The 15,440-nt window shown below is 41.1% G+C and overlaps 1 protein-coding gene across 1 annotated transcript in view; it reads left to right on the forward strand.

The window, feature by feature from the left end:
• Positions 1-15,440, forward strand: part of PDIA5 (protein disulfide isomerase family A member 5) — a gene marked incomplete at its 5' end in the record, with an annotated part of 98,510 nt that overhangs the window by 35,816 nt on the left and 47,254 nt on the right. Inside the window, 5 exons of the mRNA XM_083865673.1 lie at positions 331-391; positions 3,905-3,972; positions 8,251-8,342; positions 8,447-8,518; positions 12,890-13,026. Coding sequence (XP_083721799.1) covers positions 331-391; positions 3,905-3,972; positions 8,251-8,342; positions 8,447-8,518; positions 12,890-13,026 — 430 coding nt within the window. The remainder of the gene's footprint in view (positions 1-330; positions 392-3,904; positions 3,973-8,250; positions 8,343-8,446; positions 8,519-12,889; positions 13,027-15,440) is intronic.

Consider the following 15,440-nt stretch of genomic DNA (forward strand, 5'->3'; position numbering starts at 1 on the left):
TAGCTGAATGTACAATACATTTTGTCATCTTCTTTCAAGCTAAAATTGAGCAAGGAAGGAAAAAAAAATGAGTCCTGACTGTTAGGAAAGATGAGCCCTTTTCTCTCAGATCAATGAGCCTGTGTTCTATGAATACATATATTTTTACAAATTACATCTATTTTATATATATATTTTCATACATTTAATATATGTAAAATAAACATATTTTACCTATATGTAATTACATATATTTTATGAATACATATGTTTTTTAAAGTTGTAGTACAAATAATAAGAGGTGTCATTGGGTATAATTGTGGTTTTTATTTTCTCTGGTTCACTCACTAGGAATTGAGAAGGCTTCTGAAGAAGGAAGACAAGCCCTTACTGATGATGTTCTATGCCCCATGTAAGTAGCTCAGCATATCTTGTCATGTCTTTCCCCCTTCTCCATTGAGAGATGTCCAAGACTGACTAAAAGCTTCACCTGTGCTTCACTAATAATACTATCTTTTGCCACCTTTATCACTCAGCTCCTTGTGCTGTTCTGGCTGTTTGTCCTTAGTTCTTCCCTGGTTGTCTGTCACTTGTGTCACATTCTTGTTTTTTTGTCTTGTGATGATGACTCTTGTTCAATGTTCTTTTAAGCAGCTGCTTTCTATAATTTTGTTACCTGATGCCCTTTCTAGATCTGTGCTGCACAGAACAGAAACACTATGCTGCAGGCAGAGGGAACAGTGCAGCTGTCAGGAGCAGGACTATTGTTCCTGCTCCATCCCAGAGGCACCCTGCACTCAAATGCAGGTTGGGTTTCAGGAAGGGGAGAGCACATTGGAGTCTCTCCCTTTCTTTTGTGACCTTGATCTTGTATTGCTACTGTCTTGTCATTGCACTGGCTACTTGTTCCTTAATGTTGCAGATTTACAGCTGCCTTTTTGTGTTTCTTGGTGAATGCTGTGTGAGAGGCTTTCCAGCTCTATGCAAAATTGTTTTGCACTTGAGTTGTTGCTCAGTTCAGGAAGCAAGGAAGCCATGAGAAGAGAATAAATGTGTGACCTAAACTAGGAAAGCCTCCCAGCAGTGCCCTGATAGGGAAGTTGATGTTAGGTACCACCAGCAGTTTGCTGGCTTGTTCTCTTTAAAACTTGTATCCCATGGCAGCATTATCTGGTGTTCCTCAGCAATTACTGCCTGAAACACCTTTTTTTTTTTCTCATCTGAGCGCTGCCAAGATGGCCAAAATTGCCTAAGACTTAGTTTGATGCATCACAAAGAGGATGATTTTTCTTTTAATTAAATCACTTGTGGCTCTGTGCCTCCAGACTCTGCAGTGGTGTGGTGCTGTGTGGCCTGGCTGGTGTGTGGCTGTTCCCAGAAGCTGCTGCCTTGGATCAGCAGGAGATGATACGGCTGCTCTGCTGTAAATCGTCCCTTCGGGGAGAGCTGCACTGTGCTTTCACAGTTTACCTGTATCAGGAATAATTGTTTTCCACAACTGAGTCTCTTTCTGAAATGTGCCTTATCTAACCCTTCGTTCTCTTTGAACCATTCCCTCAGAAACTCTCCTCCTTCCAGTTTCTCTTCTTTGAAGTGGCAAAACACCTGCTAGTTTTCAGTGCTGTAATACTTGTGCTGCTTTCCAAACTGCTGTGAAGGAAGTCTACTTGTGAGGTTTTTTTCTTCCTCTGATTTCTCAGTTTGTAACTCCCTCATCTTTTATTTAACACGCAAGACCTTCTGAAATGCTTGTTGTCCAAATTTTCTTTTCTTGGTCCTTTTACTGGAGACAGAATACATCCATCAGTTGCAATAAAATATGGGCTTTGAGCAGCCGAAATTATTGGTTACATACAGGTGTTACCTTTCATAACTGGGAGCAGCAAATCAACACTGGTCACTAAAAGAAATTCTGCTTTTCGTTACTTGTAAGGGAGGTCTTTGGCACGAGAGGACATCAGAGGCTTTGTCTGGGAGGCTGTGGGGAAGACAGCTGCCTTATTTCTCTGCTTTGTTGGAAGCAGGGGCTTTAGATTCATTGTGGCAGATTGATAGGAAATGGGCCCTTTCATTACGTACCGGTGCAGAGGGAGATGAAAGCAACCACAGACTTAGATGTAGTTACTTTAATATTTCAGGAATGCTTGGTCTGGGTAAAACAACTCAAAGCAAAGGCTTGCTCTCCTCAGAAGATATTACCTGCCATTTGCAGACCTTTCACTGTACTTTCGGGCCTATATTAAGAAGTCAGGCAGCACTAAAGATGAAATACTAGGTATACTTGAAGGCACTCAGATTTATTTGTAGTTAACTCTGTCAAAGAAGACTCCTGCAGGAGACTGTCTGGATTTGGCAATAAGAAGGAGCTGTTTACAAACACGACTGAAAACAAGCCTTTAAAAATGAAGGTTTTAACTAGTGGAAAGACTCATCTGTATTTAATTAAGCTCTCCCTTTTGGGACAAAATACAAGAAGAAAGAACAGAAGAAAATGAGTTTTTTGAGGTTCCCTTTTTATGCCTGTTGAGGGGTATATGTTGCTTGGCAGCATCCTGAACAATATAACCCAGAAATATGAGGACAGGATGGGGTGTGCTGAAGTGTATTTGGGAGCTGCAAGTTTGAGACAGCAGCAGAGCTTGAAAGAGAAGGATGATAGGGGTGATGGCTGGGTGGAGGAGGCTGTATGCTTGTACTCAAGAAGGTACTCCAGAGAGTGAAGAGGGGGAAGATAGGGAAATCGGCTGCAGGACTTAAGGGCTTGAGGCTCCTGAGGAGAGAAGAAATAGAGGATTCAGAAGATGATGTCTGCTTTTGATGTTTGTCCAGTGGTTTGGATGAAGCTGCAAGACCTCAGTGGGCCTTAAATGAGTGGTCTGTGCCCACTAAGAAATTGTCATTTTGACCAGCACTGATTTAACAACCTCATTGTCAATCTGAGCAGAGAGATCAAAGATGGAAAGACCACAGAAACAAGAACTCTCCTTCGTCAGATTAAAGGATATTCTTTTCCAGGCATGCTGATGTGATCCTGAATGAGTGGCTGCAAAATCTCTTCCTCCTTTCTGGAAGTTATTTTCAAAACTCTGTTAGCCAGAACAAAAGTGTTGACTACTGTCCCGTGGTGGACTGCGGCTTTCCACAATAAGTGTCTGGAGTGCTTGGCTCCAGCTACCTTTCTTCCATGCTGTCTGCACTCCTGCCCCTTCCCATCTGCATGCACAGATTTTACTTGGCAGGGATGAAAACTGCTGTTTACAAGGTGATTAACTGCTAATCTGCTTAGCACTGCAGAGCATCGTCAAACAACTCTCACTCAGCACAGTCCAACTGCACATTGGTGGTCTTCCTCACTCGCCCTTTGTCTTTTCCCCAGCACATTATTGTATCTTACAAGGGCTGTTGCTTCTGAGCTATGTGTGCTCAATTAATAGAGCACTGTTTAACACTTGATGCCTGTGTAATGTGTTTAGGAAATGCGTCTCAAATTAATTTCAAAGCCTTGTTAAGCTGGGATGAATCTGAAGTACCTTCCTCCTGTCCCTTCAAAGACCAGAAATGCACAAAGCTTTTTGTTTTGAGTTCACAATTATGACATCTTCTGTTGACTTTTGATATATGTGTTTCATCTTGTATTCTCCTCTGGGCTCAGCTCAGAGCTTGAGGAATATAAGATGGTTTTACTCTCTTCATACTAGGATGAGAAATGAATATGAAAATGAAAAATGTGCAAAAATAGAGGCTTGTAACAAGTAACATCCTTGGAACCTAATAATCTAATAATGATTTAGTGAAGCAGATAAAGAATTTTTTGTTTAAATTTTTTAATATAAAATATTACTTCGTATGCTTTGGAACATAGATACTGTAGAAGAGGCTGAATAGAGTTGTTGGCATATTACTTACACAATTTATTTTTTATCAGGGTGTGGTGTTTGTAAGAGAATGATGCCATCTTATCAGCAAGCAGCCACAGAACTCAAGGGTAAATATGTAAGTGAGACAATGAGATTTATATGACATTTTAAAAATAATTTTAACACTTTCTTTTATAGTATATAAACCGACAAATTTTTATCAAAATTATCAATTTTTAAGCAAGCTAAAACAAACCAGAAATAAACTACTCTGTTCCAGATCTCTTCAGGATTCTCTCTTGGTTTTTATTCTTCTAAAACTTTAGAGAATGAGATGTGAACTCCCTTGCCCTTTAGATCCACTGCAGTTTTTTCCATGGAGATACAGGCTCTGACATTGTGTAGATTTATGTTTAGCCTCTAATTTGTGAGTTTGTCAGCCTTTTGAGCTCATTTCAGTAAAGCAAGAAATGTTTGCCTTAATGGGTTTGATCATAGCAAGGTCAGGGATGGGTGCAGTTATTGCAGTTTTTAATACACTTTTTTAGTGGAGAATCACAGTGTTATGGGGAAGGAAATCTCCTTCCCATAAGCTACTGGTCACCCTCCAGCCACTCAGCATTAGAATCTTACAGATTAACTGTAGCTCTGTCAACATTAGCATTGATGTCACACTGATAGGGAAGTAAATTTTGACTAATAAAATACAGCATTCACAATAATTTAGTTACCCCTTTGTACCTATAAGGTGTATTGATCTCTGTAAGCAACTCAAAGGCACTTGTCTAGTTGAGGTTTTATAATGTGCTTAACATATGATTTATGTGATGCCAGTAGTACATAAAGGATGAAGAAATAGGATTGTTGTTTCATGGCTGTAGCAGGATTTGGTCTGATCCTACCTCTTGGATCATTCCCTGCTGTGTTTACAAGTTTTCTTGTGAGGAAAAGATGAAGCACTACTGCAGTTCATTGCTAGGGCAGCTCTGGCCATTCCTTCTCATGACCACCTGGTGCTGTCAGACTGCCCAACATTCTCCAAACTAGTTGTTTTCAGAAGTGTTTTCTCTAAATCCTTGTTTGCTTAAGGCTGAAATGAGTGGGAGTTATTCAGATTTATTTAGGACATGGCACAAGCCTTAGAAGATATTTTCAAGAGTGTTTTTGTCCAGCCAGGCAGCACACTAAGGCCATCTCCCCTCAGAGGAGCCTGTGCTGCAGCCTTTGGGAAGGCACTCCTGCCCTGCATGGCAGTACATTATGGGGTGAGAGGGATCAGCAGTGTAAAGCATCACCTATAGACAGTGCCAGAGAGAAGGCATGCTGCAGAGCACTTCTCTCCTGCAGTTATCCCTTCCTTGTCCATGTGCAGCTCATTTATTAAATTCAGACCAGAGAATTTAAACTCTAGATCTATTCTGGTTTGATTATTTCCTTCCTCACTTGGAAATCGTTTCTATAGATCCGGGTTAATCCTGCACAGCTGACTGACAGGCCTGAGACACAGTTTTTTGCAGTGGAGTGTTGTAGAGCAGGATTAGTTCAGGGGAAGGTCTGGTTATGCCACTGCCACACGTGTTCTTCACAAAAATTGATCTGTTTGTCGAAATTTGACCCAATTAGCTTCCTGAGTGGGATGTGTTCACAGCTTGCCATTTCTAAAGTTAACTGTGCTGAACCCATCATAGATTATTCATGGAGTGCCTTAGAGTGATGTTGACCTCCAGAGCTGACTTTGCTGCAAAGTTTGAGTGCTTTGGATGATCTGAGGGCTTGGCCTCTTAGTTTGACCTGTCAGGATGTGCTGGGCTCAAAAGTGAATATTGCTGTTATACAGCAGGAAAAGTAAGTACAGTATCACCTATGGAAGAGGTCATAAAAGTGAAAGGATGAACTGTACTTGTTGTTGGTCATTGTGTTCCCTTGGGATTGATTTTTTCTTGTCCCAGTGCTGTTACTGAGAGGAAGGCAGGGTGGCATTTTTATTTTATATTATGGTTATATCTCACAATTCTATCGCACCCAGTGCAGAAGGAAAAAGCACTCCAAATCAGAAGTGGACTTACTTTGTCCTTGGCAGGAAAGATTCCTGTGGTTAGAGGGTTGGCTGGACACTGGTGAGTCCCAGAGCAGGGGGGAGCAGGATATTAGCAAACCATTCATAATTTCCCTGATGCCCATGAGCTGTGTAAGTGTGCCAGAATGTTCTGCTCAGTAAAGACCAACTCGAGAATATGCTTAAGGGCTTTCCTCCTTTTTAAGTTTTTGGTGCTGTAAGGTGCCAGTTTTGGAGCAATCCCGTCAAGAAAACTGAGAATCAGGGTAGGGGGTCACAGCTAAACAGGAATGGCCAGAATTCTTGGGCACCTAGGAAAGGTTCAGAGTTGGTTTAGATTATAGGTAGCTTGTTGGAGAGCAGATAAGTGTTGAAATATGTCAAGTGTCACTGCAGAGGTGAAAGGAATAAACTGATCTTTGTTTCTGCAATGGCTATTACAAGAGGTAATGGACCTAAATTGAAGTTGGGGTCATTCAGTCATTTGCTAAAAGTAAATTTGCCAAATGTCTGGCAGGAGGACCCTGGCTTTGGGCAGTAGGTGTGTTTTGATGGTCTCTGGCAGCCTGATATTTCATAATTCTGTAATTATTGGCCAGCTAAAGGTGTTACTCTTGTCAATTAAAACAAATCCTGTTGTAATAAGCTTTTTGCTAAATATGCTTCATATAATGTAATGAACACCAGAATGAATCCAAGTTATTGACTTTTATCAATCACCATTAGATGGACACAGTCTGACGCGGCCAGGAATGCCTGTTTAAATCATAGGAAATCCTCTGAAAGTTCACAGCAAACATGGAATCTGGTAGGCTGGGGTTAATTAGGGAATTAGTTAACAAAACTGGTTCTTACTTTATAAAGCAGCCATTGTGTCTTGATCCTACTGCATTTACCTGCCTTTAGGTGCTGGCATGGAGGATAAGGAAAGGGTAGAATTGAGTCTAGATAATCTCATATGAATTAAATCAATATGGTTGTTTGAACTACAAGAAAAATTCCAAGTGGAAGACTAGGCCAGCAAGTATAAACCTCACTTCTGTACTCTCCTCCATTCAATTTATCCTTTCTTAGGATAGGGAAGAGAAAACAAAGTATCTTTTTGTGACTTTTCAGCATATTCTTAGGAATGGTTGACCTTCAAATGAGGATTTTCTGCTTTAAGATTTATTTCATGGTGGCTCTGAACACATTTGGTTGGTCTGTGCATTTGCTGCACTCAGGAACATGGTATTAAATTCTGATGTGGTATTTCAGCTGGAAGGAGAAAATCCTGATTTTGGAGAAGGAAGGAGGAGGGAGTTGGATTAAGAACCTGCTGCTAAAATTATTTAAGCCGTCAGTGCCATTAAACTGAGTTAATCAGGAAGTGTATCTCAGCAACTTGCTGGGTCCAGATTTGACAGCAAGGATGACCTCTGTGTGAATTGCACACCCACAAAAACTTGGAATCAATCCTGTCTTCCAATTTTCATGTCAGAAATATTTGGAAGACATTTGGACAGGGCACAGAATAAGTCACAGGAGCCCTGAACCTGAAGCTTAAGGACTGTTGAGATGAAGGATGGGTTGGGATGAAGGAGAGACTTTTTGTTTTTTTTGTGCTAGTCTGAAAAGCTACTGTGCTTCTGTGCCTCTCTTTTGAAGACTGTAGGACAAGGTTAATTCTTAACTCTCATTATACCCTGCCCTACCTAAGTTAACGTATTTAAAGCATATAAATGCCATGTGCTATTTCCTGAGCTCATGGAAATAGGGCACATTTTATTTTCACATCAAAGTCATGCTGATTTCCCCTTGCCATTCAGTAAGTGTATTTTTGAGCTGGGATAATGTCATTGCATGCGGTTAGACACTGACATGTTGGTTAGACATAGACAAGTTCATTGCTGGAGTGGAAACTACAGAGCTGAGGGCAGAATTTCTGGTGTTCTGTTTAATGTTTGGGTGTGAAATAAGGACCCTTTTTTTCCCTACTTGCAGAGGAAGAAAAAATCTAGTTGTAGCTTAAAATCCAAATGTGCAAAGAAGAGCACAAGTGCTGCAACTTGAGAGGATTCCCTTTAGGTATTTCTGTTAGTGGGTGAATAAAACGAAACAGAGATACTTCCAGAGCCATGAGGAGATGACATGCTGACTGGTGTGTGTTTTCTCTGGATTAGACTCAAGTATTGTTCTGTTCCCCCTTGCACAAAATCAGAAAAATTTCAGTGGCTTTGACAGAGAGCCCTGCTTGACAGCTATGTGAATGAAATCAGAGTCTGCCCAGATTGGAATTTTTACTTAAATCTTTGAACAAATGGTGTGATGTTCCTGCTGTATTGTAAGAATCAGTAAGATTATGCTCTATTTTTCCAGGTTCTTGCGGGGATGAATGTTTACTCTGCTGAATTTGAAAGGATAAAGGAAGAATTCAATGTCCGGGGATATCCTACAATCTGCTATTTTGAGTCGGTTATGTTTTGCTACTATTTTAGAAATCATGCACTCTTATATAATTGCTTGTTTTTATCTTTTAGGGCAAGGACTGAACCTTGTTTTGTTGCTTTAACAGGAAAGGAAAGTTCCTGTTCAACTTTGAGAACTTTGGTGCTACCGCAGCAGATATCGCAGAGTGGCTGAAAAAGTAAGGCATTGAACTTCATGCACTCCACCTTTTATGTACTCTTCATTATTTACAGAATGTAATGGTTTAGGAAAGACATCTCTCCCTCCTTCCCTCTGCTCAGAAGAGCAAACAAAACTACCCCGCTGAGATCAGCTAAACTCATACAGAGAAATTGACTAATGTTTGGTTTTTAGCATGCACGCCTTGCATTTCACAATTGCATTTTGTCTGTAATAGGAGACTGACTATGGACTAAAATAAATGCAGATGCACAGATCTCAGCTTCATTAAAAATGCCAGCTTATATTTCCAGTCATCTTAGGTGCTTGAACTTAATACCTTGCAAAAGGTTTGACTTTTGTTGTGGTGTTGAAAATGTATATACCAAGTGTGCAGTTCTTCTTGGTTCATCAGCCTTTAGCTGAAGCCTTTAAAGTGTCTTGCAGAGACAAACCGAAGATCAAGGCACCCTGGCTAGGTAGTCACTTTTACAACATCTGTGTTTGCTCTCATGACATCAAAGTGTACAAAGGACCTTGTTCTACCTAAATAAAGCTATTTGCAGTTATAAACATTTTGGGGGCTGAGTCTGTGGGACGGGCAGGTCACACACTCAGGAAAAGTGTGTGTGTGTATAGCTGCTCTACAACTGGTGCAAATCCCCACATGGTGAGTGAAGCTGATTGAGCAGCTGGAGAGAGCTGAGATAATCTGGTGATGGAGAAATCCCATTTGCAGATAGCCCAGGCTCTTGGGCATGCTGTCATCTTTGTAACCCTCCCTTGTTTGCTGCAGTTGTGGAAACAATACTGAAATGAAGCTAATGAAAGGAAACAAACACATGGGAAGGAACAGACTGTTGCAAACTATTGTAATAGTACAGCTTAGCAAAATTGGCTCAGAATAATGTTATTTTGCTGTACAGTGGGGCTGTACTGGGGATGTGCACATGTTTGCAGGTAGCCCAGGGTCTCCAGCAGCAGTAGGCTGAGTGCTTCAGGATTCGGAGCCCAGAAATGAAGTGAGAGCAGCATCCTGTTAGCAACAGGAGCTACAAACACTGCAAGTGAGTACTGCCCAGTGGCTCAAACAGGCAGAGTCATTAAAGCCTCCTGTAGTCAATTAAGCCTTCAGATGTGAGTGATCAAGATGGCAGCTCCAACTTGAAGGAGATGATCATCCCTTAGAGCAAGGATACTGCTTCATCACCTGCACTTTGTTATGCTTTTCAATTCTGCAAGGATGTGGTTATCTCTTGGCTACCATATGTGAAACATTAGCTGTTTGGGGTGGTTTTTTTCCCCTGTCTGCCCACATAATATCCAGATAATCCCTGCAATATGCAGTACCTTTATATCAGTGCTGTGACAGCAAGTGAACACAGCTACTGGAGGCAAAGCAGAACAGCTGCAAGCTCTTTCCAATGATAATCTCTGCTAACAAGCCACTGTGGGCTTTGGCTGATACCTCAGCAGTCCAGAGCTAAAGACAGCTGTTTGTCCTCACTTAGTGCATGCTTATTAGTTGGCCAAAAGATGATCTGTGCAGTAGTCTTGTGCCCCTTTTTTGTGTAATAAGTACAACTTTTAAGGAAACCACATTGAGTGGTTATGTGTACTTATATTTTGCCAGTAATTGATGCTTAAATTATGATAAGTTAAATTATTAATAAAACCACATAGAGTAAACATGCTTCATACATAATATTATACTATTCTGAGGAATCTGCAGTACAGGTAGTCAAAATGGTATGGCAAGGGCTTTAGGAAAGCCAAGGAGTGCAGTGAGATAGCTGCAGGGTGTACAGGCTGTGTTTCAGAATAGCACAATTTTAAAATATTGAAAGGTGGCTTTTGTACAGAATGTTACTCAGAGGACCAGAGCATGGCAGGGCCGTGGCAAGGAGAGCCAATGCATTTTTATACTGTGCATGCATGTCCTGTCATTGTAGAGTCTTGAAAGCAAATCCAGCAGACATTGAGCTGCATGAAATGGCCCATTTTGTGTGGACAATAAGTATACTCTGCAGAAAAGCAGCTGTTTTCCCTCTCCCTCTTCTTGTTTTTTTCCCTCTAAATATTACTAGTAAAGTGCTGAAAATGGGTGATGTTAGGCTCATTTATGGGGAAGAGCATGATATAACTTATGAAAATTAGAATTATTTAAATTATTGTCCATGAATTTTCCTCTCAGGACAACAGGACAAGAACTGATAGCTTGGAGAACTCCAACACCTCTTTTTTTTTTTTTTTTTTTTTTTCCTTTTTTCTACTTATTAAAGGTGCTTCTTTCTTATGCTGAAGTGTGCTAATGCATCAGTCTTACAGATACTTCACATTTCTTATCTTCCTAATAGGCACTGGCTACTGTGTTATGGAGATTCAGATGTTTTCATGAGATGATAGAGATGAGCTATCATACAGCCTTAATCCAACACATTAGAGATGCTATCTTGTACATACCACTTTTTTGTTAAATTTGATACATAGCTGGTTCAGCCTGAGTGGTGGGCAAGCCCAACAGCTTCTTGCTGCCTTCAATAGCTGCTTAGTTTGTCTTGCTGTTTTTATGGATTCTCCTCAGGCCCTTCCTTAGCATCAACTATGCCGTTAAATCAAGAACTTGTTCTGTGCTCTCAGCTGCATTGGCTTTTGATAACTCTTCTGGACTTCTGTCATCCTAATCAGATGTTGGGTGTACCTTGTGTCAATGTTAAATGACATTTCAAATTTTGTTTGTTGCTTTCTCCAGGCCTTCAGGTATTTCTTTACCACCTCCTGTGTAGGCTCATTAGCATGCACAGCATTTTAAATTAGGGTATTTGAATAAACATCCCATGCCCTGCTTTACTAATTCCTGACTGAAATAGGTCACACCAGGCCCTGCTAAACACCACCAGTGCTTTGCAGGCAACTGCGTCCATGTTCATCATGCTCTGCCTACTCAACCCAGCTCCCAAATCAATCAAAGTGTCATGGTGTCTGTTGGAAAGCCTTCACTCTGCCGGGATACCTGGATGTTATTGCTCCCTGGGCTGCTTGGCCAAGTGCAGCTCTGACCTCTTACTTTGATGTTTGCTTCTTGGTTTGTTTATCACAGAAGTAGCAGCAGAGGTGTGCATCACAGTTCTGCATGGATTGCTTAATTCTTGGATCACACTCATTGCTTACATCAACAGAATTTGCTATCTGAATGTGTGTATCTCTACTGCTTTTTTTTTTTTTTATCAAACTAGGCTTTCAGCCTAGAAATGAGTAAGGCAGGATAAATGAGTTATCATCTGTTTGCCATTCCTTGTTCCAGGCAGCTAACACAATAATACGTTTTAATCAAAAATAGTAAATCTGCTTTCAGCAGAGATGGGGCCACATCCAGACCTGTACTTTGCCAAAGAATTTGGGGAATTTTGGGGGGTATTTGGAACTCATTACTGCAACTGACAGAAATAGCTTCAAAGTCTGGCTCCCGGTGTTCATATGTTTGGGTGTCTTTTCTGTGAACACTGCTTTAATAAATAAAATGTCAATTAGCGTAGTTTAGTTCACAGCTGCCAAGTTAATTCTCTTTTTAATGAACATTAATAAAAGCCAAAACCAATTGTTTGTTGGGATGATGGGCTCCAGAGGAGCTTAGGTTCAGTTTGCAGACTTGCCACTGTGTCTTTGAGCAGTCTCTTTGGCTCTGACCCGTCAAAGACAGTTGAACTCAGTTGCAATCATGGTGAAGTTGGTAGAACACATCCCTTGCCTTTTAGGTGAAGCATGCAGCTGAGTATCTTTGCTGAATTATGCCTACAAGCCCACTGCAGAGTCAGAACATAATGTTGCTTCCCTGGCTCACAAGAGCTGTTCAGGGGAAAACCATGGATTCCTGGGGAAATGGTGTGTGTAGCTGGCTCATGATCCCAACACTGCTCCTCCTTTCTCTGCCGGCCCTAATCACGCTGTCAGTATCCAAGGTGACGGGTTAAATTGGCTGTTTCTGCTCACTGCTTTTTTCTTTCATTTGCAATGACTCCTGTGAACTACAAAGTGGGAATGCTGTGAGAAAGGGAGCATCCTGCTGAGGAGGGTAAAAGAGAAATAGGAAATGCATTTGATTTTTATAATGTAATAACCAAGCAGTCTGGTTATCTCCTTGCTCCATCCCCTTCCATTGCTGATCTGTCCTCAGGAGCTTCTTGCAGATTTTTTTGTTCCTCCTCCAGTTTTATCTGTGTTTCAGTGCCTGTGAGTTCTGGGTGGGTACAGTTATGGAAGCTGTTCAGTAGGGCTGGTGTGTCAGACATGTGTGAACATCTGCACAGAGTGGTTCCTTACAGTTTGACTTGCCAAGATGACTGCTCAGCACCAGAGAGCTGCCTTTAAGCTGTGTCTGTTTGTCTTGTAGCCCACAGGCACCTCAGCCACAGGCTCCAGAGACTCCCTGGGCAGATGAAGAAAATGTAGTTTATCACCTGACCGATGAGGACTTCGACAAGTTTATAAAAGATCATTCGTCTGTGCTAGTGATGTTCCATGCACCATGTGAGTTTCTTTTCTCTTCTGTACTCTGAGCCAAGTGCTTGCTAACGAAATCAGTGATGTTTTTCTGTGGACATTTCACAGAACCATGAACTCAAAAGTCCAGGCTTTTCTTGTTTGTGATGATTGTTAAATACACAAGGCATGAAATGTTTGTGAAGTTGCTGACTTCACGTTTAGGATGGAGATGTGCCTCTGGAAGAGAGGCACTTTTGAAGGCTGAGTCATAACATAACTGAGGAGTCTAATGATGCTTAAATAGTCTGGGTACTGCTCACTTTAGAGCATGATTTCCCATTTTCAACTTCTTCTCAGTATTGTTTGCTTCCAAAGCAGGACTCTGGTTGATTGAACAACTAACTCAACTTGAGAATCCTCAGCTCCTGGCTTCTTGTCCATGGCTGCTGCTATGTGATTTTGGGCATTTTCACTCCTCTGCCACAGTTTCTCTGGCAATATAAGGGGTGATTGTCATTATGTATTGTGCTGAAATACGCCAAAACTAAGCCTAAGTTTAGAAAGACCCCAGGACTTTTAATAACTAATGCAGAGTTGGTGATGATACTACTTATTGTTCTGCTGAGAATCCATTGAACTGATCTTTTTCATAACTTGAGGTTTTAGCTTGACAAATAAAATGCAGTAGGTTGCCTTCAGGAAGCTCTTGCAGCCACACTGCCCTCCTGTATGCTGTTGGGTGGAAGAGAAGATTGCATTAACCTCTTAGTTCACTGTGGATGTAACTTGCTTCAGCTACGTATCTGGTTCTTCCAATTGTTTGTGTCTGTGATGGACAGTTCAGGCTTGAATCTGTTACTGTGACACAGTTTCTGTCTCTTGCTGCTGTGCTGGCAGCAGTACTTGGGTGAGACATTCATTTTCAAGGGCACAGATTTAAAGGTTAGGACTCTGGAGGCAGACTCTGTGCTCACAGCTGAGGGTCTTGGCACAGAGTCTGAAATCCTGCTTCCCTTTGAGCCAGCAGGAGTTAGCTCTGAAATGCCTTTTTTGCAGGTCTGCTCATAAGACTCATTTGAAAAACATACCATAATGAATTTCCTCTGCCTGATGAAATGTCTAAGAATTTGGTCCACTGAAGCAGGGCACTGACTGCTGTTTTGTCACTGTGTTCCCTGGATTATTTGTGCTAATGAAAGTGGGACCGGAGATGAGTGCCTGGTCTGAAGCCTCAAACACAAGTAGCAGAACTGATGAGGGCTGGTTTGCTCAGGAGTTATCCTTCGTTACCCAAATACTTCCTTCCCCAGATTTCCCTGCACCCCGGTGTGCTACTGACAGCATGGGCTGCTGCTCCTCAGCAGCTGTGTGCTTGCTGAGCAGCTGCTGCCAAGCACAAATGTAACTCCTAAATTTCCCTCCTTTCCCTCTCTCTGCACAATGGCATGGGAGAAGTGTCTCCTCTCTCTCAACATGTTCACAGACATTCAGCAGTACTTCAAAGCTTTGCCTTTTTTTGAGTTTGTAAATGGGCAAAGAAGTCTGGTCATGTATTCAGGAGGAGGAAGAGTGGGAAGAAATCAACAGTTGGCCGTGTAAAACTTATTCCTTTAGGAAGCCAGATTAAAAATAGATGAATACATACAACTGCCATCAAATTTTATAGTAAGTTCAGGTTAGTTTTAAATCTGTATGATTCTATTCAGTTTTTAGTGTTTTTTTAGTATTTTCAGGAACACAGATAACACAGTTTTAGGAGTAACAATATTGCATTAATTATTTTGAGAGTAAGGGTGCTTCCAGACAGGTGTGTTTTGTACTAAGGGGCATTCTGCACTAAGGTACAGCAGTACTTTGGCAAATGCCGTTTTAAACGTAAATCAAATGCCTTAATTGGGCTGTCACAATCTTCTGATAACATTTTCCAGCTGCTCAAAACTGAGATAAAGAGTGTCCCTTGCTAGAACAACTCCATTTTAATTGCAACTCAACTATTTGGGCATTTTATTTACATTCAGGTGGTAATGGTTTGCCTACCTGCAGCATCCAGTTTGTACATGTGTAAAAGATGTGTGTTGGTAAGAATCCTCCCTGGGCATCCTCAGCAGAGAGGATGAGGCTTGCAAACTAATTAATGACAGACAACTATAATAAACAGTTATCTCCATGATTAAAAGCTCTTCTCTTAGCACTTCTTAAATGTGCTAATGGTGTCACCTTATGAATATTAGGAGATAAATTATTCCAGTAAAAGAAGTGGTAAAACCAGTGAGCATCTTATTTGTTTTAACCTTGGTAGCTCAGGCTGAGGAAGTTTTTTTTCCTAAAAATTATGTATAAATAATAAAATTTTAAAAAGTTGAAACATCTGTAAAATTGGCTCATAACACAGGATATACTTCTATGTAACTAAGAATAATCAAGAGGATTTCAGCACTGGCCTGGAATTAGCAAGTACT

Source organism: Zosterops lateralis (genome assembly GCF_965231275.1).
Source record: "Zosterops lateralis genome assembly, chromosome: 7".
In the NCBI taxonomy this organism is placed as follows: domain Eukaryota; kingdom Metazoa; phylum Chordata; class Aves; order Passeriformes; family Zosteropidae; genus Zosterops; species Zosterops lateralis.